The 26,733-nt window shown below is 43.4% G+C and overlaps 2 protein-coding genes across 3 annotated transcripts in view; one reads left to right on the top strand and one right to left on the bottom strand.

The window, feature by feature from the left end:
- LOC126537604 (condensin-2 complex subunit H2-like) overlaps positions 1–13,953 on the bottom strand; it is a 92,846-nt gene extending 78,893 nt beyond the window's left edge. Inside the window, exons 1-5 of one of the 2 annotated variants that reach the window (XM_055074392.2) lie at positions 13,672–13,953; positions 12,721–12,840; positions 5,911–6,071; positions 2,776–2,877; positions 1,128–1,183 (exon numbers count right to left, since the gene is read on the bottom strand). In XM_055074392.2, coding sequence (XP_054930367.1) covers positions 1,128–1,183; positions 2,776–2,877; positions 5,911–6,060 — 308 coding nt within the window. In that variant the 5' untranslated portion in view covers positions 6,061–6,071; positions 12,721–12,840; positions 13,672–13,953. The remainder of the gene's footprint in view (positions 1–1,127; positions 1,184–2,775; positions 2,878–5,910; positions 6,072–12,720; positions 12,841–13,671) is intronic. The other variant, XM_050184753.3, reaches the window with a different exon arrangement.
- A 224-nt stretch (positions 13,954–14,177) lies between these two features.
- The window catches only part of LOC126537605 (lipase maturation factor 2-like), a 64,241-nt gene continuing 51,685 nt past the window's right edge, over positions 14,178–26,733 (top strand). The window contains exons 1-4 of the mRNA XM_050184754.2: positions 14,178–14,387; positions 14,670–14,720; positions 16,019–16,236; positions 21,694–21,722. Of these exons, the coding sequence (XP_050040711.1) occupies positions 14,294–14,387; positions 14,670–14,720; positions 16,019–16,236; positions 21,694–21,722 (392 nt within the window). The 5' untranslated portion in view covers positions 14,178–14,293. The remainder of the gene's footprint in view (positions 14,388–14,669; positions 14,721–16,018; positions 16,237–21,693; positions 21,723–26,733) is intronic.

Genomic DNA, 26,733 nt, shown 5'->3' with positions numbered 1-26,733 from the left:
TTCCCTCTTTGCAATCACTTTTTCTTGCTTTTATTTTCGAGTGCAGAAATACGGCGCTGCAGCTATCTTAAGCTCGTATCACTTCTATTTAGAGTAATACCAAAATGGCGGCACTGCGTCAATTAAAATTCACAGGATCCGCGGTGCGATGGCACCTACCGAAGGTGGAATTTCTCGCAGGTTTTGATGCCTGCACACAAGGAGAGTGCTGTTTTCTCGATTTCTACCACATAATTTGTTATAATATTTCACCATGAGGTGAAAGAAGGTCCAAGGATCACAACAAAAATATAAATTGGAAGATAAAGAATGTTGACTAAATTGACCATTTTAACTATCTCATAGAACAAAGCCTATATTCTTGGTGCAAAAAAGCAATAAGCCATGGAATGCCAAGAACAGTCAGAACCCTTCTAAGAGTAAAAAGTGGTGTTCATTTGTTCTGATTCAGAGTAAACGTGCTAGTGGAAGAACATCTACAGGACCCACGAGAACAGCAGGGCAAATGATTTACACATTCTTTTTCGGCCTCTTCACTCACCTGCATATTTTGCTAGGACAATGTTTAGTCCAAAGCCATGAACTACAGCATCTTTCATAGCCCCCTGTGTTACACTGATAAGCTGAAACTCACAAATGAAATCAATAAGCATCAAGCATCTGACTGATGTTGACATGCCATGGCTTACCATTTTTTTTTTTTAATGCAGGAACATACGTTTCATTAAGTGAAAATTTACTTTTGAAACACTGGCATCCAGATAATGAAGTGCACTGTGATGTTACTTTTCTTATAGTATTGCGCAAGCTTTGGCGAAACCCTACAATGTAAAATATAATGCGTTGTAAAAAGTGCCCAATGGATGCTTAATGTCAGCGACCCCATTTTGACAAAGGAGGGTGCCTGAGCTACAAATCGTAAGTGGTTGGCCAACAGTGAAATCCGAGTGAACTGCTGTTATCACGTCCCTGTAGCAAATAAAATAGCTTCATTCAGAGATGCAAGGTAATCACATAAGAAGCAGCATTAAATAAAGTAGTACAAGAAGCACCGAGATCAATTCAGGCCAACACACTAGTCAAGCAGAAGCATGCAATGTGCGGGGAAAAAGAAGAAAGAAGGTTACCTGTTATGAACTATTTCTCCCGCCATCTTTTGTACAAGGGAATGGAGGTATTCCACCTGTGAAATAAAAATATCAAGAAGTGAAATAAGCCATACTACAGAAAGTACAAACTGACGAGGGTTGGTCGCACAGCCTAAAAGAAAATGGATTAGCCGAAAGACTCAAACCAGCAGTTGCATTTCACCTAGCTTACAAAATAGCACTGATGCCAATTAGCCTGCAGCAGTGAACATAAGGATGTAGTATTGTTTTTCTTTTTTTTTCACACTTTAGGTTCATTGTCACCATTCACACACACGGGCGACCAAAACAAGGCGCTGAACCTCCTAGCAGCCTCCCTAACACCCAACTCCCCTCGCAAGGTGCCTTCATGTCTCACATTAGCTTCGTGCTTGCTAGTTGCAAACTTGCCAGTGCCTAACCAGTACCACCTATTCAATAACGCTTCCATCATAATGAAGGAATGAGAAAATTTGTGCTCACCATTTTGTGCCTTTCAATGCAGATGACAGTTCCAAAATTACCTTTCCTAGTTTGACGTAATAGTTCTGCGGAAACCCGCAAGGTGGAGAGAAGTATTTAATTAAGGGAAAAATTTGGCATCGACCCAATCGTAGCAATTGCTGTAAAGGAAACCCATATGAGTTCCTCGAAAGAAAAAACCTCACTGTTGAAGGAAAATTCGTTCTGGATAGGGACTCGAACCCGGGACCACTGCCTTGCCGGGGCAGTCGCTCTACTGGTAGAGTGGCGGCCTTGAAAAGGCGGTGTTTTCGGGTTTGAGCCCCGGACCCAGGACAAATTTTTCTTCAACTGCGAGGCTTTTTCTTTCGAGGAACCCGTATGGGTTTCCTTTGTAGCAATTGCTACTATTGGGTGGGTCGAATTTTTCCCTTGATTAAACACCTTTCCTAGTCACCTGCATGTCTTACAGAAGACCAGCTACTATGAAGCAAAGTTATGCCTCTTTTACTAGACATAGAGGGGGCAGGAAGGAGCAATTGCTCCTTGCCCCTTTTCTCTGTGCAGGAGCATTTTCACAGACAGGGCACTAAGGAAGCACGTTATAGCAGCCATGGGCCTTTTTTTCAATCTTTCTCCTTTATTCTGCCACTTGCACAACAGTATTCAAGACTTTACTGATTCCACAAACTGGAATCAGTAAAGAGAAAAAAATATACACTTCCTTATTCCAGAAAATATCTTCTTTACCTGGTTCACTACAGCACCTCATCCATAAAAGTACTTCTCAATATAATACTTTTTACCAGCAAGACTGTGCCTGGGCAGCTTAAGACATAAAAATATTCAAGCAATAACTATGCATTTCATTCTACAAATTGTCAAGCATTATTTAACGTTACCATGTGACAAATTATACAGGAGAAAAAAGAAATATTTTTCAACCCCAATCCGCATAAAAAGAAAGGTGATAAAAAGGAATGGCAGTCTTGCAAAGGACCTGAAAAACTCATTACCTCAAATTTTACAGCTGTGGCTTTGTTAGTAACAAAGAACGTGTTTCTGATCTGCATATACCTCAGACCAGTCATTCTATTCAACATTATACTGTAAGCAATATGCCATGATGCTTTTCTAGATATCGCTGCACAAAGTAAAAAAAATATTTAAAAATTTCTCATATCACCTTTTTGCCATAGACAAAGGCACTTCCTTGGATCAGAAAGGCTGCCTGGGTGAAATTTACACTGGACTCGCCTTCCTGGTAGGTGATCGGAGTTTGTGACAACTGAAAAAAAAAAAAAGAAAGAAAAAGTCTGACTATTATGAAATTGCCACATATACATAAAAATAAAAAATAAGAATTTGCAGCTCCACCCGAAAGGCGAAGCACCAATTGCGTTAGCAAATTAGTAGATAGCTGTACGAAGAATAATAGTAGTTTTATCGGCCGTATAAGCACGTAAACACTCGCTTACTAACTAAATTAACAATGATAGAATGTGTAAGCATGACTCAACGAGAACGTAGAAAGAAACAGACACACAGAGACGGCGCTGTCTTTGTGTGTATGGTTTTTTCTACGTACTTGTTCAGTCACGTTTACGTATTCTATCATGGATTCAAACCAACTAGCCCATCAACGTGTTTTAACTAAATTAACCAGCACAGTGTCACGCGCACACAGGTAAACATGAACACATCTCGCTCGACGAGCGCGGAAACTCGCTGTGAAAATTCTGGAGTGAGGAATCGCGGAAGCAGCAAGCGAATTGACTTTCATGCACGTCTCGCTTCAGTGTGAACGAAAAGTAGAAAGCACAATGCATACGAAGCTACCGGCACTATGCGCACTCTGCAAACATCGCAGATCGTTTTTAAGTGCGCCTGGAGTGTCTATATAATTGCTATCGCAATAAAAAAAAATAAGAAGGTGGACAGTGCAGACTGCCTCCCTCTTCCGTTTAAAAGCAGCAAACATGCCTACCTAAGCTATATACCTATTGACGGTTATGACAACTTGCACTCTGCTTTTTGACATACAATCAGGCTTGGCTTCATAATGTTTCTGAACACTAATGAGAGCTATCCGACTTCCTTCCATCAAGGGAAACCTACCCAACACACCCAAATGCACAGTTAGAGAATATTTCTAACCTCATACGAATACCATAATGCCACCTTTCGCAGCCTATCTGTCAAACGAAAGCATCAAATGTTGGATTACGTAGATGTCAATTATAGATGAGTCTGCGAAATCCTATAGTGACTTTGGATAGCACGTTTTCCCGGTTAGTATGTCTTTTTTTTTTTTCTCACGCTTTATTCCAAAACGTATGATCGAGGTTCTACTGTAGTGCAATGTTCACTAGAATGTGATCCAAGACAGCATATTTAGTTTGCCCACAACAAGATGCAAACACGGCTTTTGACAACCAGCAAGCCCACAATGCACCACTACAGCGTACACAGTCAACCAGTACATGAGATCTCATCTGACACAGAGGTACGGATTTCAGCAAACACCATGGTCACAAAGCTAGACATTTCGACAGAATTACCTGTCTAGTTGGGAAATTGATTACGACTTTCAGACTAACTTTCGGACTTTCGGAGCCTGTTCCTCCGAAACGTCGGGCTAATAAAATTCGCTTACTTGGTTGGAGTCAGCCTGAAAGTCCTAATCCTGATCATAAGCAAGTATGTATTAATATTCTATTGCGATAGTAAAGACAAGTATTTTAATTCACAAAGCCTCTCTACAAAAGTGGTGTGCGAATATTTGAAATTGTGAACATTAGATTCGAATCGGTTCGTATTCAATTCAATTCAAAAGACACTTTTATTATCTGAAATCTTCGAACCCCCAAAAATAGCTGTTGTCGGATTTCTAAGTAAGCTTTGCCACAGTACAGTGGTGTTATGCAGCGAAGCATGCAAACTGTTGTGTTGAAGTATATTTGTCATGCAATGAAGCATATAAAAAGTAATTTGGAGGCACTGTCACAGGGCCTATGCTGGTGCTAATGGCTACCGGTCACTATAAGCTCAAGTACTCACACCGTCATACACCTTCATGCATATGGACAACACCAGCCACCAGGTGGAAAACTTTGCCCGCTATAAATCTGGCTAAGCGTCAAAAAACTGTTTCCAAACTATAAATTTGGCCAAGTAAGAAGCTTGGCAATATTTTTAGATCCTTGTTCTAAAGTATTTAAGTACCACCAGGATACTTCAATGGCAGATGGATTAAAAACCTGGCTTTAGAAGAAGCAAGGAAAATTTCAACACCAAGGAACCCAGATATGTCCTCAACAACGAAAGCTTCTGAAGAGGCTCCTTTCACCTTTAAGTGTATCATTGCATAAAGCAGCTTGAGCCCTTGTTACAGCAATGCTCTAGCCTGCTGCAAAGCTGTTGATAGTATTGTTTACACAAGCGAACTGTTCGTGCCAATAATCAACTACCTTAAGCCAAATTCCCCAGCAGGTCATAACATCATAAACAAGATGGGGCTAGGACAAAGCATAGAAAAAGGCATCGTAGGCATTGAAAATTTAATATAGGCAACAACATTGAAATAAGCATTTATAGCTACGATAAAGGTGTCACTAAAATGTTTCTAGACTAATAGTTCGCGCTTATATGTTAAAAAATCAGAGTATTGATCACTATTTCATTCAAGAGTATAACACACATATGTGAATTAGCTTAATAGTTTGCTTCAATTCACTATATATAACAGAAGCCACAAGTGGAGAGCTCTCAGACAACAGTGCTGTGAGCCCCCATTCACTTTGCCTGGGAGCACTTACAAAATAAAATAAAGTAATAATAATAAATAAAAATAAAAAAGCTGTTGTAGCTGCTGTAAGATGAATATAACACGTCAATTTGACGGAAGTTTACAACATGGAGGGAAAGGGAAAAGTATCATGAACCTAGTAGCAGTATGGACCTACAAAGGAAACAGAAGTTTTGCTTCATAGTTGAATAATTCGTCCTGGTGCAGGGATATAACCCAGGACCAATGCCTCTCCAGAGCAGTTGCTCTGCCATCTGGGCTAACCAGAAGGCAAGCACATCACAGAGCAAGAACAGAGCATCACTGAGCAAAAAAAAAACAGTTTTGCAGAAATCTGCAAGGTGCAGGAAGATTCATGAAAAGGATCATCATCTATCCAACAGTAGCATCAAGCTATAAAGGAAACTAAAACAAGTTTTTTCAGAACGCTTCTGAAAGAAAAAAAAAAAGTTGTGTGCTGATGAAGAAAAACAGGTAAACTGCATGCATTGCTCTGGTGCAGCTAACACCCACCTCCCCGAGGTACTGGTCCAGGTATGCAGCAATATCGACCTCGAAGTTCTTGGTCAGGTCTCGGATGGGCGTGAGCAGGTTGGCATAGCGCTGTTCTATTTCCCGGTCCTGGGCCCGGTGCCGCTGGGATGAGCCCCCCAGCCCATCCATGTTCTAGGACTCTGCATTTGTCAATGTCATACAAAGTGTTAACAGAAGAAAGTCTAAGGAAAAGCCCAAATTATTGAAACAAGAGAATACAGTTGGCACAGCAAGCCGGACTAGTTCTAGTTTGCACGCATAATTCTAGCGTAAGCAAGACAAATGTGGCAGGTAGAGAAAAATGAGTACGCACAAACACTAGGCTTCAACTACCGATTCAACAGCAAGAAAAAAAATAGTTCAAGCGCACAAAAAATATGTGAGTAAACCATACTGCTGCATGTGCACCAGGTGCGACTTTCCTTAGATACAAGAGCTCTATTCTCACTGATTGCAATGCTGACGATTACCACGAGCCAGATACTCGAAGTCTGAGAAATTGTTCGTTTTTTTGTACTTAACGACTGTGCTATTTGTTGAGACACATCGAAGTATTCAGCCAACAGCCCTTTTGGCACTGTGTGAAGATAGCAAAGATAGCAAGCTTGGCACAGCGCTATTGGCCATATATGTGGATGCATCCAGTGCACAGTCTCATGAAAGTTAAACTATCAACAAAAGTGATTGCCCGAGAATACCTCACCAATAGTTGAAGGCCAGAAATTGTGTCTACCTGCCTGTCAGTTTTAGTGATGCACTAGAATAATGCATACTGTGGGTATCAAGTTCGCTATGGAACAAAAGACAGCACATAAAATGGTGCAAACACAAAAAGCGCATTTATTGGGCCTTTTATATTTTAATGCCAGCTATCCAAACAATGTGGGGAAATTAATACGCTATAAAGAATAAAGAAGGTTTGACTCGCCACGCAAGGATACTGTACGTGGTTTGTTTGCCCATTATGTGAACTGTCGCTTGCGGGTGCACTTGTGCGAAAGGAGAAGCATTTGAACGATTGGAAGCCCTTCACAGGTTGGTCCCTCGGGACACACTAACAAGCATGCGAGCGAAGAGGACAAGCAAAGCCGAAGAGGAGAAAGCTAGTCCTTGCATCTGAGTATTCATGGCCAGTCAGGTGGTGCTACCATCGAAACACTCGGGCCATCTCTCATACCAATGCATAACGAGAGTTTCTCCACCGCATGTGTGCTATGCAGGGAAAACATAAGGTAATGCGAGAGAGAGTCGGGCAGCCAGTATGTGGGGCCTCAAGCACTCTAGGAACAAAAGAAATGACAACACAGTAGTGCAAACTGAAAATGGGCACTTACAGCTCCTTTTGTAGGAGAATGCACGCCCATGAACAAAAACCTTTCCATTTGAATTTCAAACCAAAGCACTGTATATATCACAACTTTGGAAGCAACTGCAGTAAATATTGAGTGTTGCAGGTAGCATAATCGCATTATGGCGCCGACAGCTAAAATTCACCTGGAGTCCTAGGTCAGCACACCAACTCGTGAGTACACTGACCTCTACTCGCTGCACATATATTTCGCAAGCTCGAGGTAAAATGTTTGTGAGTGAAGAAGAGTGGACATAAGTGTGAACAGAAGCGAGTTCCAGTCATCATCATCATCATCAGCCTGGTTACGCCCACTGCAGGGCAAAGGCCTCTCCCATACTTCTCCAACTGATCGTGGCCATGTCGTCCCTGCACACTTCTTAATCTCATCCGCCCACCTAACTTTCTGCTGCCCCCTGCTACGCTTCCCTTCCCTTGGAATCCAGTCTGTAACCCTTAATGACCATCGGTTATCTTCCCTCCTCATTACATGTCCCGCCCATGCACATTTCTTTTTCTTCACTTCAACTAAGATGTCATTAACTCGCGTTTGTTCCCTCACCCAATCTGCTCTTTTCTTATCCCTTAAAGAATAAAGTGCATACAAACGAAAGTGAATTCGAGTGGACGCAAGTATAGAAGTGACTATACTCGCGGAAAACTTTCAGCTTTCATTTTCTTACCATGTTCAAAAAGTGTTTCAGGGCTCCTTTAATGTATGAGTCCGCTCGCCTACCCCCTGTGGTAGCTTTCATTTTTGGGATAAGCGCTGGAGAGAGGAAAGGCGACGACAGAATGCACGCCGCAGTTGAGGTGTCTTAAACAAGCAAAATGCTACTACTATGGCTAGCAACATTTGCTGACAAACTGGAGAGAAAGTGTGCATGACATGAGGTGGAGCAAAATCTTGTCTTAAGAAAAATGTAAACAAATGCTTCAAACCATATGAAAGATGTCAAAAACAACACATAGATGCCTAGAATGCACTAGGTTCATAGCTGGGCCCCCATAAGATGCACGAGAGTCTCCTTTTGTTATTGTGACTGCTCATCAACAACATAAAATAAAAAGTGTTTTTGAATAATGTTTACCTAAAAGAAACAGTAGTGATTTTTGGAACCAATGCAGTGTGATTTCAGTTTCGCAATATGAAGGTACTGGTTGGACAACTCAATGTAACTTTCAAACTAATGATGGTAGGAAGATAATTTCTCTTGCAACAGGTTTCTGAATGTTGTACATACATAAAATGTAAAAAATCTTGTGCAAGAAAATGGACTTTTGAATGTGGCCTCCTTCCTTAAGCAAACACGTCTCACTGTATTCCGTGTGCTGCATAGACAAAGACCAGGGTAAGCATGGTAACATTTAACATCACCTCACCCCTCTCGTACTGCACCAGGCGCTGAACAACTTAAACATTTGCTATCAACATCACTGCAAACTATTGTCGATCAACGCAAACAGTACAGAAAGCTACGCTTATGCTGATTCCCAGGGATCTGCACCATTCTTCTTAAATATTCTGGTGCGTTGCCTAGAGAAATGCAAATTTAATAATGTTTAATATTTACCAGCCCATTTCTAAAGGCATAGAAAAAGAATTCATTTCAGGCTGCTCACGTATTTCATCCAGCACAATCTTCCCAATTTTCGAAATGGCTTCAGGAAGAATTGCCAAACCGTAGCAGTGATTGTGACACGTAAAGAAATAATAATTGAAGCCTTTACCAACAGGCAGATGATTATGGGAATCTATCGACATTTTTAAAAGTAACTTGATCTGATGAACCATTCATTACTGCTTCAGTCCTTTCCTTTCGCCCGTCTTTTTCTTGGTGATTTGCATCTTTTTTTGGTGTGTGAAGTCCTTCTGCAGTACAATTCCTTTAATGTAAGAGTCAATATACTTCCCCACCAGTCACCCTACTTCCCATAGAATGGAACAAGAACATGGACCGTGAGGGTAACTGGATTGGATTGGACAAACTTTATCAAAGGTCCTGCAGGACGCACGTCAGCGGACACTGGGCGTCTCCCATGTAGGGACCGACAAGGAACACCTGGCAGCCACCGCCCGATTGCGTAAATGGTATCTCCCGCACTATGCAATGGCTGGCAAGAATACCTCAGAGATGCAGAAAGGCTGCCCCAGAAAAACACTTTGGAAAATAAAATATTGCACGTAGCTTGATCACCTCTAGCACTACAGCACTCAGAAAAGTCAGTCAGTCAAGCAATGAAAGCCCCAAGCTGCTATAGACGAAAGCCAACCCGTAGTCACTACACCACATGCGCCAGCAGATACAACAGCCGCAATCACTGGCCAGAACACATTAGCACACCAGACGCAGTGTCGCCAACATCAGAAATGTGCAGCAAAATGCAGAATTCGCGGCAAATTTGTAGCATTTTCCCATGCTTGTTGGCTCATCTCTTTCGTTACTGTGAGAAACCTGCTCATTATCAGTGCTTTTATGTTTTAACATTTTATTTCAATATGTAGAAGTCGCAAAATACACTGTGATACATAAAATTATAGCCTGATCACTGGTATGTTGAATGGACATATAGCAGTAATTATTGCTCAGACAATTTTTAGAAGTCTTTTTGACTTCTCAAAAACTTTTTTCACCTGACCCCTCTTTTGAGAGAATTCTTATGTGAAACTTCAATGAAGCACCTGAAGCAACATGAATGGAAGTAATAATGTGCCATTTTAGTACTGAGAGCAAAAAGAAAAATCTGAAATATACAAAATATGCACCTGCTTCCTAATTCCCAATTTTGTAAGTCAGATCCCACAAAAATATTATTATGAAAATTTGTTGGCACGAATACTAGCCACAAAGATGCCCATGCTATGTGGGATGGCACTAGCTTCACAAATGTGAAGATGGGCAAGTTCATTTGTACTGGGAGCATTTGTTTTAACTCATTGCAGCAGGCACCTGGTCTGTTTTCTACTGCACTCTTTGGGCTTGCCAGGCAATGGTTGTCAGGTCAGGAAGCATGCAGAAGCCTCCTCAAACTTGATTATTGCATTCTATCGGCTTTTCTGTGCAAGCAAGGTGCACCAGTGTGTGTTCAACTGGCACTGGAGCCTTTTCATGCTTTGTTCAGTTCCTGTACAGTGTTGTACAGTAATGTGGAATTTCACACAATATTGTGCAGTAACGAATAAGGGCACTTGAATAGGCGATGTCCAAAATTAACAGCTTAGACAGCTAGTCAAGCTTTGATCAAAGGTCAGTCTGAAATCGACTGTGTGCTATTGTGTGAGTGAGGACCCCACACAATGGGAAGGATTGCTCTGTAATAATCTGTGCATATGCTGTCAAAGTGCTGACGGATAAAAGCAACCCATGGGTTGCATTTGATATTAGTCGAACACAATTATCAAAATAATACATGCTAATGAGCATCTACTGTTGTTTGAAAAATTGTGAAAGACAGCCTATACATCTGAGCAAAAAAATGACAACCCGAGAGAAGCTTCTGTGTGCTATCTGCTTCTGTCATTTAAAAATTATCATGCAAAGTTGAACAAAGTGCAAGTTTTGAGTGTTGTTATTGAAGAAGTGTCAGCAGCACCGGAGGCTAATCTCCAAGATACCTCCAGTTGAAGATTTACTTTTCCAGGTTCCCCAATATGCCTAGAAATTCTAAAATCTTACAAAAAGCTAAAGTTCAGGTGTAATTTCAGAGGGTGCATGACATTGCTAGTAGAAAAATTCCAACAGGAATGTATGACGTGCAGAAAAACTGTTGATCAAATTGATCAATTTCTGTAGACAGGGTAATGACAGACTTAAAATTACCTGTTCAATTAGTTTAACTCGAGGTAATTCATGTGTTATTTCACAAATAAAGTAAGAATGTGGCAAAAAAATTTTTTTTGCCACATCCAGCAAGGCACATGTCTTAAGCTTTCGTTACTTGGATGCAATAATTTTTTTTTTCTAATTTGAGGCACTTTCTCCACAAATAATGAACAAAAATAGCAAAGACTATGTAACTCATATCCGAAACGTTGGATGTTAATTCGCACTCCCTTAGTTTGCAGAAATGTACTCAAGGTATGCACAGAATCAGCATAAGTGACAGTTACACGCACTCATGTAGCACATAGGTGTGAAGGTCACAGCACGTCATACCTGCACCATTCAAGTCAAACTTCTAGACTCCTTCGAAACGCCAAAAAGTTCACAATCTACATAATAAGATGATATACAACACTGCTATTTAGTAGCATTTAGAATTCCTTGCAAATTTCCACTTTGACTCCTAAGCTTCAGATGCATACATCCAAGTGTCTTGTACCAAAATACAGGCCATCATGCGTACTGGTTATCCACGATGCAGAGATTACCTTGCTTGCAAGAAATTAGCAATGCTCATCAACTACTGGCAGTGCAAGCTTAGTTTGGGCACTCATTTTATTTTCAAGGGTTTTAACAAAATTGTTTGTAAATTACGCAAGCAGTGAGGAAAAGTGTCCTTTTCAAAACAAACCTACCTTCCTTTCTTTCCCACCAATCCATTTTCTTTTTCATCTTATTTTCTTTTTTTTTTTGCCGCAAACATAACAGCTAACTCACAATAGTGTTGCACTGAGTTTTAACACTGGAAGAATGAAAGAAAATGAGATATAAGAACAAAGCCAAATGACAGATGGATTGTGCTTTGTCCTACCAACTTGTGTTCTTTCAATCTCTCAGTGTTAGTGTTAAAACTCTGTGCAACACAATCACGAACTTGCACTAACTAGCCCCGTTCATTATTTTAGTAAAAAGAAAACATATGCAATGTATTTTTAGAATTGATGCCTTATGAAGAAAAATTTGACACAATAAGCAAATTGGGAAAATCGTGCACAATTCAATCTTTTTGGTTAAAAAACAATGTGGGATTTGAAGTATTAGCAGTACTACAATGTTTTGTTACACCAAACTGCATAGCTTCAATGTATAAACATGGCGCGCGGCATTTTCGAGGCAAGATACCACGCTACCATACTTCTGCAAGCCGTTCACTGCCTTACAAATGCTGCACAAAGCTCATCAATGAAAGATTGCAGTGATCACACATGTGGAAGATCGACTATGCCATGCACTCTACCCACAGACCAACCAACCCTAGGGATTTATCCCTAGGTCTAGAGATCTTGAGTTCTTTCGGAGAGTTCTCGTCAGATTTTAAGGATATTTGCATGTTTGCGTGCCGTGGCGATTTCTCGAGCAAAATATCGTCGTAGTATGTGCTACTACTGCCAGCTGCTCCGCTACATGGTGTGCTGAGGAGAAACTGTAAACCTTATCCTATAGATCTCATACGCGAGAGAATGATTACGAGGGCAAATGACAGGGACAAATATGGAAAGAAAGAAAAACGTAGCCACGCGTCCCATTATTGTACAAAATCAGGAGGCGAATACCTACCTTTTTGCCGTCGTAGAGATCAGGGTTGCGTTTTGCTAGGATTCTGAAGTCCGCTGTCTAAAGGCAGACGGCCTGTGCACGAAGTCACCTCACTTCACCTGCATCTTCACTAGCAGAAATCTAACGGACAGGAATAGAGGAAAAAGCCAGACCCCGATCACGAAAAGCAAACACCTGTGACTTACGCGCGCTGAAACATAAATGAAACAAATCGCAATATAGAAAGGTCACGGCGTGTACATGCAGGCATGTGTTCGTCTGTAACTCAGTTTGTGTTTGTCAAACAGCGTAGACTACACTGTAAAAATAAGTAAGCGCGCCCTTATTAGCAATGATTAGGCTCGTAAGGCCACGCCAAGTGACGCTGACAGGCATTAAACAAATTAAACTACTGCATTACATAGATTTTAGGAGGGATCGGCTTCATCCGGGAGTAGACTACATCGAAAGAAAAGTATTTTAGGCATCGAATTAGCTACAATCACAACTTTTTTTTAGGTCCATGCGTATGTCAGTTCTTGGTGAAGCACATCAAACGATATAAAAACGATCTAAGGACGAGCTAAAGACGATCGCCAAAGTTTTAGCGCCCACATCGTCGCGCCAGACATCGGCCGCCATAATTTGCTGTGCCACTTCGGTGTGCCGTCTCAGTTTTCGATGCGCCCTGACAACGTTGCGATCGCATGCAAAAAAGAGATACCGTGCTGTCGCACCGCTGGTTCGGCGGCACAAAAAAGTTTACAAACAAGATATGAATGTCCTGCGGTGGACATCGTGCCGAGGCCATTTTGAATGCACTCCGCGCCAACGGCTTTCTTGCACAGGTCGGTACACGATCAGCGATGCGAGGGAGGGCACGACGCTGTGACAGACAGGCCTCCGAGCGCTAAGCGAGTCCGATGATTCACACTCGGCGTGAGGAATTGTAAACGTGAGTACATTACTTACTCGCAACCACTGCAGTGACGCCAGGCATAGTAGTATTCAAGCGAAACCATTGGAGACCGACATCGGCATCAACAGAACATTGTGCATAGTAGCGGTTTGTTTTGAATGTTTTTGTTTTGAGTTTACGCTTTCCCGCGTTTTATTTTGTCGCAACTCGGATTTGCCGTTTCTCGATAGTCATCAAATCTCGGCTTCTATCTCGGTGTACGCAGTCGTGCACCAATACAAAAATTAGTTACGAAAATTAGCCGCAGATCAGGGTGTGCAACCATAGAAAAAGACATTGTGCAACTGTGCCTACCTTGTTAATTTACTGCTTAGAGCCACCAATGGGACGCTCACACTTGTTTCGTTTTGTATTAATTACCTCAGTTACACACGGTTGTGAATATACTTCAGGAAAAATAAAGTATACTAAATCTGCGAAAACGGAATCTTTCGCATCTTCGCATGCTCTAAAATATTTTTATCAACCACGAGGGGGCGATAGCGCTTTCGAAAGCGAACCCACCCTTCGTGTCTACGAGTACGACCCGTGCGACTGGAAGGGAAACAGGAAGAAAACGAAGCTGCTGAACGAAACTTCTTTCGTCGCCGTGCGGTCGTTGTTGAGGGGCTCAGAATGGGGCCTACGCGTGTTACGCGAGATTCTTTTCTCTGGGCAATGTCTGTAGTATATCTTAGTGCATTTGCGTCCATTTATCATCAAATGCCCGGTGGGTACTCGGAGATCAACACAATCATTAGAGCCGAGTTTCTCCCGAGTTGTTCTTAAACAAGTAATTGTTCTTGCCTTGCAGACAGTGCTAAAGAACTTGCTTTCACTTCTGTGTTCGATCGTGAATGACAACGTTACTTCGGCGTTGTCGCGTAGCGATCTGTTTAAACGATGTTATCAATCTTCTCTACTACGTGCACGAAGGCATTGATTGGCGGGAGCCCTGGTCGGACTCTTCGTTGTCATGATAAACAGTGGCTTTATTTTCTCGCTCTTGCAGGGCTCTATGGGGATCATGGAGTCTTGCCAGTAAGATCGGTGATTCCTATAGGTATGTCGTTAATATAATTCTTTTGATCAGTTTCACATTTCAATGTTATTGTTGTCCCTACAAACGCAGCGTCACGCTTTGCCGCTGTGCACACAAGTTGAGCAGTAGTGCAAATGTTGCGCGTAGTCGTCAGCCAGTGAGAAATTGGAGCTAAAAGAGCACTTGTTTGCTAATCGTAATATAGTGTGGCTTGCTAAGGAAGTGTGAGATATCCCAGTATTAATTAAATCCAAGAATGCAAAGCATCAATCAGTTTGACATCAGCAAAGCTGCAATGTCAGACGAGATATTCCCATGTATTGTCCCTGGCAAAGTGAGAGCAGTGTCTGCAGCTTTGTTTCTCATTGCAAGTCACGTTTTACGTTATGCTTCTGTTAATAAGTGTAAGTAATTATTGGCTCTTTTATTTATAACCTTCTCGGGAAGCATTTTCATACCTCCTGTTATACTGCATAATTGCTTTTAAGTGTGTGCAAATTTTCCTCTAAGAACAGCCAAATAATTTTGGAAGGGCACTTGTAATCATTTCTAACAAAAATTAGTGAAAAACTATTACCTGTTTGGTTACAGGTGCTGACCAAACTGCACTAAGCATCTTTTCTGGCTCCTTTGCTTAATGCTAACCTGTGGCACGTTAAATGAAGCCTACAGAAGGCAAATTTATGAGACTCTGTTTGCTTTTATCATGTGCTCTCCAATGTGACACACTACTGGAACATAAGAACAAAGGTTTTGCATGGTCCCTGAAATTGTTGTAGCACACTGCTTTCTGCATAGCATGCAATGCAGCATGGTCTCATTGCTTGCTGTCAAGTATTGATTGATTGATTGATTGATTGATTGATTGATTGATTGATTGATTGATTGATTGATTGATTGATTGATTGATTGATTGATAACACAAAGATTCTGGCATGCATTGGTAAAAATAAGAATGAATGTATGAAAAGAATAAACCTTGGCATATATATATTCACAAAACCATTACTGCCATGCGTGTGACATTTCGATGTTCCTGTTTTAGACGCAGCTCACTTTCAGACACCTGGACAACTACAGAGATGACACGCCAAATCGTCTAGTGTGTTGCTGCTCGTGTGTGTCAATTTCTGTGGTTGTCTGTGTATCTATAGGTACCAATAAACTTATTCTACTACAGCAGTGGTCAACCAACTAGTTTACCAATATCTCTTTAGTAAGTTTGTTCCTGTATTTTGAGCATTTTAGCATTTGTCATTTATGCTGCAAACTTCCTAGACCCCTGGTTATCAATACTGATGCATTCATACCTTCACCAGACAGCCACACCAGACCACCTCAAGAATTGGCCCAACGAGCTGCTGAGAGGCCTTCCTTAATATGGCTGGCACCAAACTTCGGCCTCAAGGTGGCCACCATGGCCGAGTTTCTGGCATTCCTAGGCATTGTCATGTCCTTCATGGCCTGCGTGTCATCACGCTTCAGAGACTGCATCAACTTTGCACTCCTTTGGATACTCTATTTCTCAATTTACCAGGTGAGTTCTTGCTCACAGCTCTTGCATGGCCTGGAAGTTGTCACTCCCAAAGCCCTACAGTCACTTAACCATTCTTTCTTTGTGACTTTTTTAAACGAGCAGTAGGTGGGCAGTCACCCTGCAATTGTGGCAGTTAGGTTAGGTAATGAAACAAAAAGGAAATTCGCAGTTTTATTCATACCCCAATAGTATGGTGTCCGAAGAGTTTTATTCTTGAAACACTTTCTTTAGGGGCATATCAGTAGTCCGCATGAGAAAAACCCAAAATAGCAAGCAGTACTTGCAGGCGTGATAACCTCCCATTAGTGCTATTTATGTGTCAAGCCTGTATATTAAGCACATTTAGAAAGCTGTATTTAAACTGCTCGCTGCTATGGCTTGTTAGCTGTAGCATTCTGTTAATGAAAACAAAATCACTGGTTCCATTTCTGATCGCCATGGCCAGAATTTGATTCGGACAAAGTGCAGGTGTGCTTGTGTACTTGTATTAACATGCACATTAAGGAACCCCAAATGGTCGAAGTTAATCCCAAACATTCCACTCCGGCATCCTCACTACCTAACTCTTTTCTTGGGATGTTAAACCACACAAATGAATCAATCAGTGCATTGAAAATGCCTGCTACAGTGAATGGTTCTACTAGATATATCATGCGCAAGGATTGTGTAAAATGGTCACACAGGTAGGAAGTAGCCTGCGCACCATAGCCACTTTTCTCAAGCCATCGGTGTGATCGCGATATCATATTTACTCGTGTAATGCATGCAATTTTTTTTTTCACAATGTGCAGGCCTTGCACAAAACAGATGCTTAAGGTAACTCACTGAAACCTTGAATTGCACTCTGACTGCTATGCAGAATAATGCAACCACTGCCACAGCCAACTACAAACACTTTTATTCAGTCATCCTCATCCCTTCTACTGTCTTCATTGTTTGACGAGCTCGCGTTATAGGCACCCTTCCAAAACTGGTCGTCCTCCATGCCATCTATACTGTTTGAGATCATTACCTTGAAACTCTTGATGATAGTCTCAGAACGAAATCGCATGCCATGTATTCAAAATCCACATGCAGACCTCTTACAACAATGCCCTTTTCGCGTGCCTGAAACCATTGTCCAGCTAAACAACGAGCTTTAGCACAGCCGGTACCATAGAGTTTCTCACTATAACACCTAGAGGGTAATCTGGCGCCACCGTCTATGGGAGTTTCTTAAGGGGGCACCGTGTCGTCATGGGAATGACGGTATATGTGTCTGCGAGGCTCGTGTTGGCTGGTGTTGTAAGAGGCTTCGTCTAAAACGTGGATATGGCTACGCAAATAACGCGTTCTCAAAGTAAAATCTTCATAAAATGTTTCCATTCACGAATATTACATCTTTACTCACCCACGATGCATGACCAAGCGAAGAAAAGCAAGAACAGACGACCAACTGTTTTAAAGCGAGCGCGAACCTTGTCATCTGTCCTCCAACTTTAGCGGCCCGCTGATACTTTTTTACGAAACATGTAGTCGTACACACAATAACAAGTTCTCATAGTTAAACAAAACATGTTTTCGCGTAATAATAAAGCTAAAACAGCTTTTCACGTGCTGTTCTAGTAGAAAATGAATCATGGTGACAGACGAAATGGTACTTGCCAAGCGCGTCTTCAAGGTGTCCTGTCTCTACGAGAACGATGCCAATCCGAATCCACAATATACCGGCATTCCCATGCATACCACAGCGCAGCAGCGCCAGATTTCCCTTTAGGTAATGTAGTGAGAAACTCTATGGCCGGTACTACCGAAGCATGGTAGATATATGCTGCAGGATCTGGCAGGATATGGTGATGTTGATGATGCTAATGTTGGGAGGACAGTAACTAGTGTCATCTAGTAGCAGCTTATGGGAATTAACCAGCACGTGAGTATGTGTGTGATGATTAACGATACTTTTTTTTTTTTTTTGCTAAAATTTTTTGCTAAAGGGTGGGTCTAAAAATCAGTCTACAGAAAACTAAAGTAATGGTTAACAGTCTCGGAAGGGAACAGCAGTTTACAATAGGTAGTGAAGCACTGGAAGTGGTAAGGGAATACATCTACTTAGGACAGGTAGTGACTGCGGATCCGGATCATGAGACTGAAGAATAAGAATGGGCTGGGGTGTGTTTGGCAGGCATTCTCAGATCATGAACAGCAGGTTGCCATTATCCCTCAAGAGAAAAGTTTATAACAGCTGTGTCTTACCAGTACTCACGTACGGGGCAGAAACCTGGAGGATTACGAAAAGAGTTCTACTTAAATTGAGGACGACGCAACGAGCTATGGAAAGAAGAATGATAGGTGTAACGTTAAGGGATAAGAAAAGAGCAGATTGGGTGAGGGAACAAACGCGAGTTAATGATATCTTAGTTGAAATCAAGAAAAAGAAATGGGCATGGGCCGGACATGTAATGAGGAGGGAAGATAACCGATGGTCATTAAGAGTTACGGAATGGATTCCAAGGGAAGGAAAGCGTAGCAGAGGGCGGCAGAAAGTTAGGTGGGCGGATGAGATTAAGAAGTTTGCAGGGACAACATGGCCACAATTAGTACATGACCGGGGTAGTTGGAGAAGTATGGGAGAGGCCTTTGCCCTGCAGTGGGCATAACCAGGCTGATGATGATGATGATGATGATGCATTTCAAAGTTCGGGTGCGAGCCTCTGCACAAGGGCAGGTTTTACATGAGTAAATATGGTATCTTTGAATGAGTGAATGCTGATAAAGAAGTGGCAGAAATTGTTCAATCTGAGACAAGTTGTGAAAGTTAGGACAAGTTGTATTGAAGTGGACGCAATTAAAGACATGGTAGGGAAAGGTGGCAAGTGGTGAAATGACAAAGCAAAACAGAGGGGAAAAGCAGCACAGATAAACAAGAAGTGCTGTGAGCAGAGAGCTGCACCAGGTAATGAAAGTAAATGTAGAGTGTGGAAAGACGTGTGGCAGATTGTGTTAAATTGTGCAAGCAGAGAGAAGCAGCCGGAGTTGGAGGTAGAGATGATAACTGATAGAATTTTCATGCACCACTCACAAGCACATGGTATTTTCAGTGAGGAAGGAAAAAATTACATGTTCAAACTTGGTTCGTGCTTTCAGTCAAGCGATGAATGATTTTGACGATCCTGTACAAGCATACTGAGCTGCTAGGGTACGTCCTTCTGATCATTAAGTGGTGCATTTAAGCACTCCACGCAAAGTGTGTAATTTATTATAAGATTTTAAAAATGTGCATCGCTACTGACCAATACAGTGGTGCTCTCGTGAGTTTTCAGCTGCCCCATTACCATCTGCGTAGTTAGCGCAATTGACGTCAGTCGGGCAAGCTATCCAATTGGCTATCGAGGTTGCATCATCGATAATTTTTCCAACTTTATAGTGATCAAATGTTGTTCATAATGATTGGAATGTTGGTTAATTTGTTTCTATAAAAGAAGTAACAGAAAGAGAATACACAATGACAATTTATCACTGCACTCAAGCACATGCCAGCACGCAGCAAGTGTCGTCTGCATCCATTACAACATGCTCAGTGTTGCTGTGAGCTTCACAATCAGTGTTGGCCTCAATGTTTCTCTTTGCGGGGACCATGAATTGCCCCTGTTGCGTTGTGGGCTGCAAACCTAGTGATTGGCGACCTGTGAAGCTGCGACATTGGTCCCTCTGCAAAGCAACAGGCGAGCAGATTGGCTGCAGTGCATCAGGCTGTCAGTATCTGATGGGTGCCACGATCTATGTGTTAGTGGCCGTCACTTGATGCTGGAGGATTATTGCCACAATAGAAAGCTTTATTGAGTCCGGTATTCTGCTAAACGTTGGTGGACTGGCCGTTTTGCAAGATGGGCGGAGGCGCAGAACAGAGGCCTGCAGGGCGCAGCCACCTGGTGGCACAGAGCTCACCCAGACAAGCACAGGGCTAAGATAACAGTAACCAAGTGTATTCTACTTTGCTGCTAGTGTAAATTTTCAGCAATGGTGTAATCATTAACACGACTTTTTAAATTCTTAAAATTTTTTACACTTGGTTACAGCAATATCAGTCTGTGTTTGGCTTATTGAGCTCGGTGCCACCAGGTGGCTGCACCAAGCAGGCCGCTCACATTTTTACACCTCCACCCATTCGGCAAACAAGCCCAGTTCAGCTGCGTTTGCCAGGATACCGGACACGCGCGGCACTGCGACAGAACACTCGCATGCTGCTTGGACAGCTCTCACTGGGAATCGACGGCCAGGCGGCTAGTGGAGAGGTTAGAGAGGCTTCACGCACTGGCTCCAAGGTACCAGAAGTAGACGACACAATGTCACATCCTGACTTGGAGCCAGTGAAGCTGCTGAGCTTAGCCCCGATCGCTCAGCAAATGAGTTGAGGAGGAAAAGCGTGGCTAGCGAGGTGGGTAACTTGTAATCATTAGTAGCTGTCTTAGTAAATGAACAAAAATAAAAACGGAACAGTAGAAAATACAAATAAGTTTATCCAAACAGTAAAATGAATAAAAAAGCTATCAGGTGTTAACACATTACATGTTTCATTAACAAGTCTCTAAATTTTTTAGGATCACATTCATTAACATCGTGATCAGGCGAGCAATTTCATGACTCAGTCAAGGATGGTACGAATAATTGATATAAGCCATGTCATGATGCATCCACCTATTAGATACTCAAACCGAAACTTCTTTATAAAAAGAAAAGTACTATAGTAAAACATTAAGGTGCTCTCCCAACACTTGCCAGTATTTTTTTGGAGATCTATAATGTTTGAATCTATATTTAAGGGAAATAAAAGGAAAAAGGGTTTTAACCGTATTGCTAAATTAGCCTTCTGCAATAACAAAAAAACATTCTTACCATGAGAAGAGACTTGGTAAGATGGAAAAGGCGCAAGAACAATAGACGGCAACATCGTCTTGAAGTTCCCAAACCAGCTTGCATTGACATCATTAATTTTGACAGCGTTTGCTAGGGCCTAGGTAATTGTTTTATTGGTAAGGTGGACTGCATTGTATTCTAAAAGAGGGAACCAATTTTGAGAACTTTTGCAAGCCACTACAACCTAAATATGAGCGGAGATCAGTGATGTCACACTGACATACAGGTGCAGGAGCTACGACGCAAGGTTTAAGAAGCGTAACTTTGATGTTCATTTTCTCTTTTAATAATACAGCGAAATGAATGAAAATAGAGTTTTCAAAGTATAATTTACCGGTCTAAACTGATTTGATGTTTCTATAATACAAAAAGTTCTGTCAAAAATTGTCATGTCAACTCTTCTTGAAGATAGCTGAAGCTGATCAGAATGCTCTTGTGCTTCTATTCAAGCTTTCTGTGTTGTATGAGTACTTCTTAATCAAGCAAAGACGTTTGTAGCTGCATTATACAGATGAGAGCGAGCATCTGTGTGACACTTGTGTTATCTTCTTCTTCTTTTGTCAGGTTGGCCAAGTGTTCATGTGGTTTCAGTGGTGAGTTTGGACTTTTATAAGCATGCATTGCTTATGCAAGCTGGCACTAAATTAGTGACAGCGTCTGTTAATAGCATAGCTTGGTACTGATTAGTAGAGCATCTTGTGGTCTATGCAGCATGGTGTTCACAGTGTAGCCATAATGTTAGGTTACTATGCTTGAATACCAGGTCTATTGTGCGGGTTCTGAAGCTAATTGAATGTTGTAATAGTTGTGATCACAATTGTGTACTCTTTGTATTGTTAGAAGCGAAAACTGCTCCAGTCAAGGTTTTTTTAAAATGTTCACGAGGTTGAAGGTGTCAAGGTTGTGCACAAGCCAGTGTCCACACACGCCAGGTTTCTCCTGCAGCCAAAGGACCGATTGTCTTAGGAGATGTGGCAGGGAATTTTTTACAAAGTCTCATGCTCTAAGTGCTCCATCGTTTACATCGGTGAAACCAAAAGCTTGTCTCACATAATACGCCAGCACGAGAATGATGTTCAGAAACTTGAAATGCAGCGCAGCACTCTCACTGAACATTGTGTGAAGCATGACCATGCGCTTGATTTAGACGGCGCCTCTGTGAGTAACACCACGACCAACCCAGTGAGGAGGCTCTTGCTTGAATCAAGGCACATTCAAAGTACTCACAGCAACATCAATCAGTCATTGGGAACGCTGCCCCCTTTGTACACCCACTGCCTTTGCAACGCTACAAAGAGGAGGAATCACAACACAAGGAAGGCAGAAGCTCAAAGGATGCTGTTTCTTTAGCCGCTTCAGTCGCCCCCTGAAGAAGAGACCGCACCGATCCTGAAACATCAGGAACTTCTTAACCTTAGCTGGAGCAGTTTTCACTTGTAATATTATTACCGACTTACAAAGAATGATTGCGCCCGACTTGCCATCCGAGCATGCTCATGAGTTCTACCGTGTTCTGTTTTTATACTGCGATATCTTTACTTTAATGATCATCCTTTGGCCCAAACAACAGCTTTCTTTTAGACATCTCATAAACACCGGCGATGCCCCTCCTATTCATCACCTCTCATACAGAGTATCGCCGGCTGAGTGTCAAGTTATCCACAAAGAAGTTCGCAGAATGCTTGCCAAGAACATTATTGAACCATCGTGTAGTCCTTGGGCATCACTTGTTGTCCTGGCAAAAAAGAAAAATGGCTCATGTCAATTTTGCGTGGATTAAAAGAGTTACAAAAAAGGACGTATATCACCTACCTCGCATTGATGATGCCCTTGACTGCCTCCACAGTGCTCACTATTTCTCATCAATTGACCTTCGCTCCGGCTACTGGAAGATTGCCGTGGACAATCTGGACCATGAAAAGACCACCTTTGTAACATTTGACATTCTTTATCAATTCAAAGTGATGCCGTTCGGCCTATGTAACGCTCCGGCCACATTTGAGCGCATGATGGACTCCCTTCTTCGCAGTTTCAAATGGTCCACATGCCTATGCTACTTAGACAACCTTATAGTATTCTCCCTCATGTTTGCTGCACGCCTCTAGCGCCTCTCAGCACTTCCTGACGTTTTTCATTGAGCCGGTGCGCAACTAAATGCAACAAAGTGCCACTTTGGCTGTTGCCAGATTACCGTGCTTGGACACCTTGTTGATGTGAACGGAGTGCAACTGGACCCAGCAAAATCCATGCTGTTAGGCGCGTCCCTGTTCCGAAGAGTATCAAGGACATCCACAGCTTTATCAGCCTATGCTCGTACTTTCGCCGCTTCATGAAAAATTTCGTGGCCATCACATGACCCCTTACTGAGCTTTTGAAGAAAGATGCCCCTTTCAAATGGGGCAATAACGAGGCCTCTGCGTTCTCGCATCTAAACTACATTCTCACCTTGGGGCCCGTTATGGCCCATCTTGATGCTTCTGCCCCTGCCAAAGTTCATACCGATGCCAGCAGAGAGAGAGAACAACTTTAGTGAAAATGCCTGCAGAGTCGGTTAGGCTCCCTCCACGCAGGGAGGACAAGCTTTTACCGCGACGCGGCCACTACGTCAGTCTCGTGCATTGTGCTCCTCGAGGCCTTGGTTCCTCGTTACTTCCGCGGATCCGAGAGGGCCGCTGCCCCCTTCCTGGGGGTGCTGTCCCCCTTCTCTTGGGTTTCGCACGGTCGCTGCCTATCTAAAGCTGCCGAGACCTGCTGGACGGCCTTGAGTTGTGTATCTTGGTCATAGCTCCTCGTTGCCGCCTCTAGCTCCGGCAGGATTGTCGTCTTCTCGCTGGCTTCTTGTGGATTTATGCTGCAGTCCCAAAGAATGTGAGCCGCGGTGGCTCTCTCCTTAGCGCACAGTCTACACACGTCACTCGCGTACACGCTTGGACACACATGCTTAGCTAGCACCGGGGTGAGCAGGGACCCCGTCTGTAATTGCCTGTATAACACTGCCTCCTTCCGGGTAAGCCCCGGGTGAGGTGGCGGCATAGTCTGTCTGTTAAGTCTGTACCACTTCACTATTTCGTTGAAGGTGGTCATCTTGTCCTTGGCACTGCACCACGACCAACACTCCGAGTCGGCCATGCTTGCAGCTGCGCGGTTGGTTAGTCCTCGCGCAGCCGAGTTGGCCGTCTCGTTGTGGTTCACGTTCCCGCGTTCCGACACGTCACTGCCCATGTGGGCCGGAAACCACTTGATCACCACAGCGCTTTTGCGTCCGATGTCTTCGGCCTTGCACAGTATGCGCGCAGCCTCACTACATACCCTACCCTTGGTGTAGTTCTTCACTGCCGTTCTAGAGTCACACAACACTGTAGTGCATCCGGGGTCGGAGACGGCCAAGGCGATGGCCACCTCCTCCGCCCGGTGCGCCTCTCGAGTTCGGACGCTCGCCGCGGTCTTCGTTGCACCCGTCGATGCCCCGACAGCCACGACCGCGTATGCATCGCTGCTCCCTCGATACTCCGCCGCGTCCACGTAGACGGCGCCTTCTTCTCTGGCGTGGAGGTCGACGAGAGCCCTGGCTCTCGCCAACCTCCACTCCTTGTTGTGTTCGGGGTTCACGTTCCTCGGGATTGGGCAGACCCTGAGCTTTCTGTTGATGCTATCCGGTATAGGTACGTCTTTCTGCTGCTTGCCTTCCCTCGGCTCGAGGCCAAGGTCCCGCAGTATCTGTCTTCTGGTTCTCCTTTCAGAGAGACGCTCGAGTTGCGCCGTTCTCTGTGCCTCGGCTATTTCGTCCAGCGTGTTGTGGACTCCCAGCGCCATGAATTTTTCGGTGCTCGTGCTCCCGAGGAGGCCGAGTGCCGCCTTATACGCCTTGCGTATGGTGGCGTCTATCTTGTTACGTTCGCTCAGCCTACAGTCGTGGAAGGCGGCCACGTACGTTATGTGGCTAACTGCGAAGGATTGAACGAGCCTAGTCAGGCTCTCCTCCTTCATCCCCACTCTTCTGTTGGACACCCTCTTGCCAGCAGCCACGGAATCGGGGCAGTACTAGCACAATGTCAGTGCAGCAATGAACGTGTTATCGCTTATGCCAGCAGGCTCCTCTTAACCTCCGAGCGCAACTATTCCATCACTCAGCGTGAGTGTCTGGCTGTAGCATGGGTGGTTGCAAAGTTCCACCCATACTTATATGGCCGACCCTTTTCAGCCGTCACAGACTGTCACGCGCTTTGCTGGTTGTGCTCACTGATAGGTCCTACAGGACGACTTGGTCACTGAGCGTTAGGCCTACAAGAACATTCGTATTCTGTCATATACAAATCTGGCCATCTCCACAAGGACGCCGATTGCCTGTCCCGCTACCCAGTCGGCCAGCCTGATGACATCGACAGTAGCACCACCAACGGCATTTTCTCTGTGTCCGCCTTCACTAACATCACTGAGGAGCAGTACCGGGACCCATCGCTGCAAGCACTCACCGAGCACCTGCGCTCTTCACCTACCGATGCCTCTGTTCGCCGATATGTTTTCCAGGGCAGCATTCTGTACCGAAGGAGCTTCCTTCCTGATGGATCTGATCTTCTTGTCGTGCCCAAACATCTGCGGCGGACTGTGCTCTTTGAGCTCCATGACGCACCCACAGCAGGACACCTTTGGGTATCGCATGTACGACCGCATTCGCCGCCGCTTCTATTGGCCCGGTTTAGCTCGCTCCATTCGACACTGTGTTACTTCCTGTGATTCCTGCCAGTGCTGGAAAGTGCCTCAGGTGTTGCCTGCCAGTCATCTCTGATGTTTACTTTCTATTGTGTTGGGGGATATATCGCACCCTAGCAAAAAGAAAAATAGTAAACGAAATATGGTAGTGACATGTGCACAAAAAGTGAAGAGCAAGAAGAAATAGAGAAAGCCAAACATGGAAGTGATATGAGGTAGACTAGAAGACTAGCCTAGACTAGCCGTTATGCTAAAGGCCATCTGAACAATATCAAAGTGTTAAAAGGTGTGGCCAGTCTAGGTAGGATTGACTCAGGTATAACTGGTGAAGTTGGAAGCAGCATGCTTCCAGCTACGCCATTTTACTTACCAGTAAATTGTATATGAAGCCTTTCAAGACAGTCTTAACAAAGTGAATGATATCCTACGGGAACAGGTCATGAGCTTGTGTGCTGAAAAGTCAGCTGTTCCAACATTCACAATAATGGGCCTCACGGATTTCAATATCTGTTTTGATGATCACCCATTGGAAGTAGTACATATCACCACTTTTCACTATTGTTTTTGAACACTACATAGTGTGCACCTCAGCCCTTGGAAGCACTGGAAAAGAAAAGTAAACTGTGTTAACCACGCAAGGTGCTATTTGGTTTGTACCGCTGGTTCTAAGTACACTCTCCGGAGTCATCTCAAAAGCCAAGTGTGGCATAAAGGGTCATCGTGCCATCGTTCTGAGACTAAGTTGTACTCGCACAGAAGCTCCACATGCTGTAGTGCACAGGATGTTGTGACATTGGCTCCTGATATTTATTGAGCATTATTTCCATCGTGCCTTTGTAGGTTTGTAAACGTACACCCCATCGTTTATATGTTCTGCTAGGTGTGTCCCGTGAT

This window comes from Dermacentor andersoni, chromosome 4, assembly GCF_023375885.2.
Source record: "Dermacentor andersoni chromosome 4, qqDerAnde1_hic_scaffold, whole genome shotgun sequence".
Taxonomy (NCBI): domain Eukaryota; kingdom Metazoa; phylum Arthropoda; class Arachnida; order Ixodida; family Ixodidae; genus Dermacentor; species Dermacentor andersoni.
This window is presented reverse-complemented; position numbering and strand designations above follow the sequence as displayed.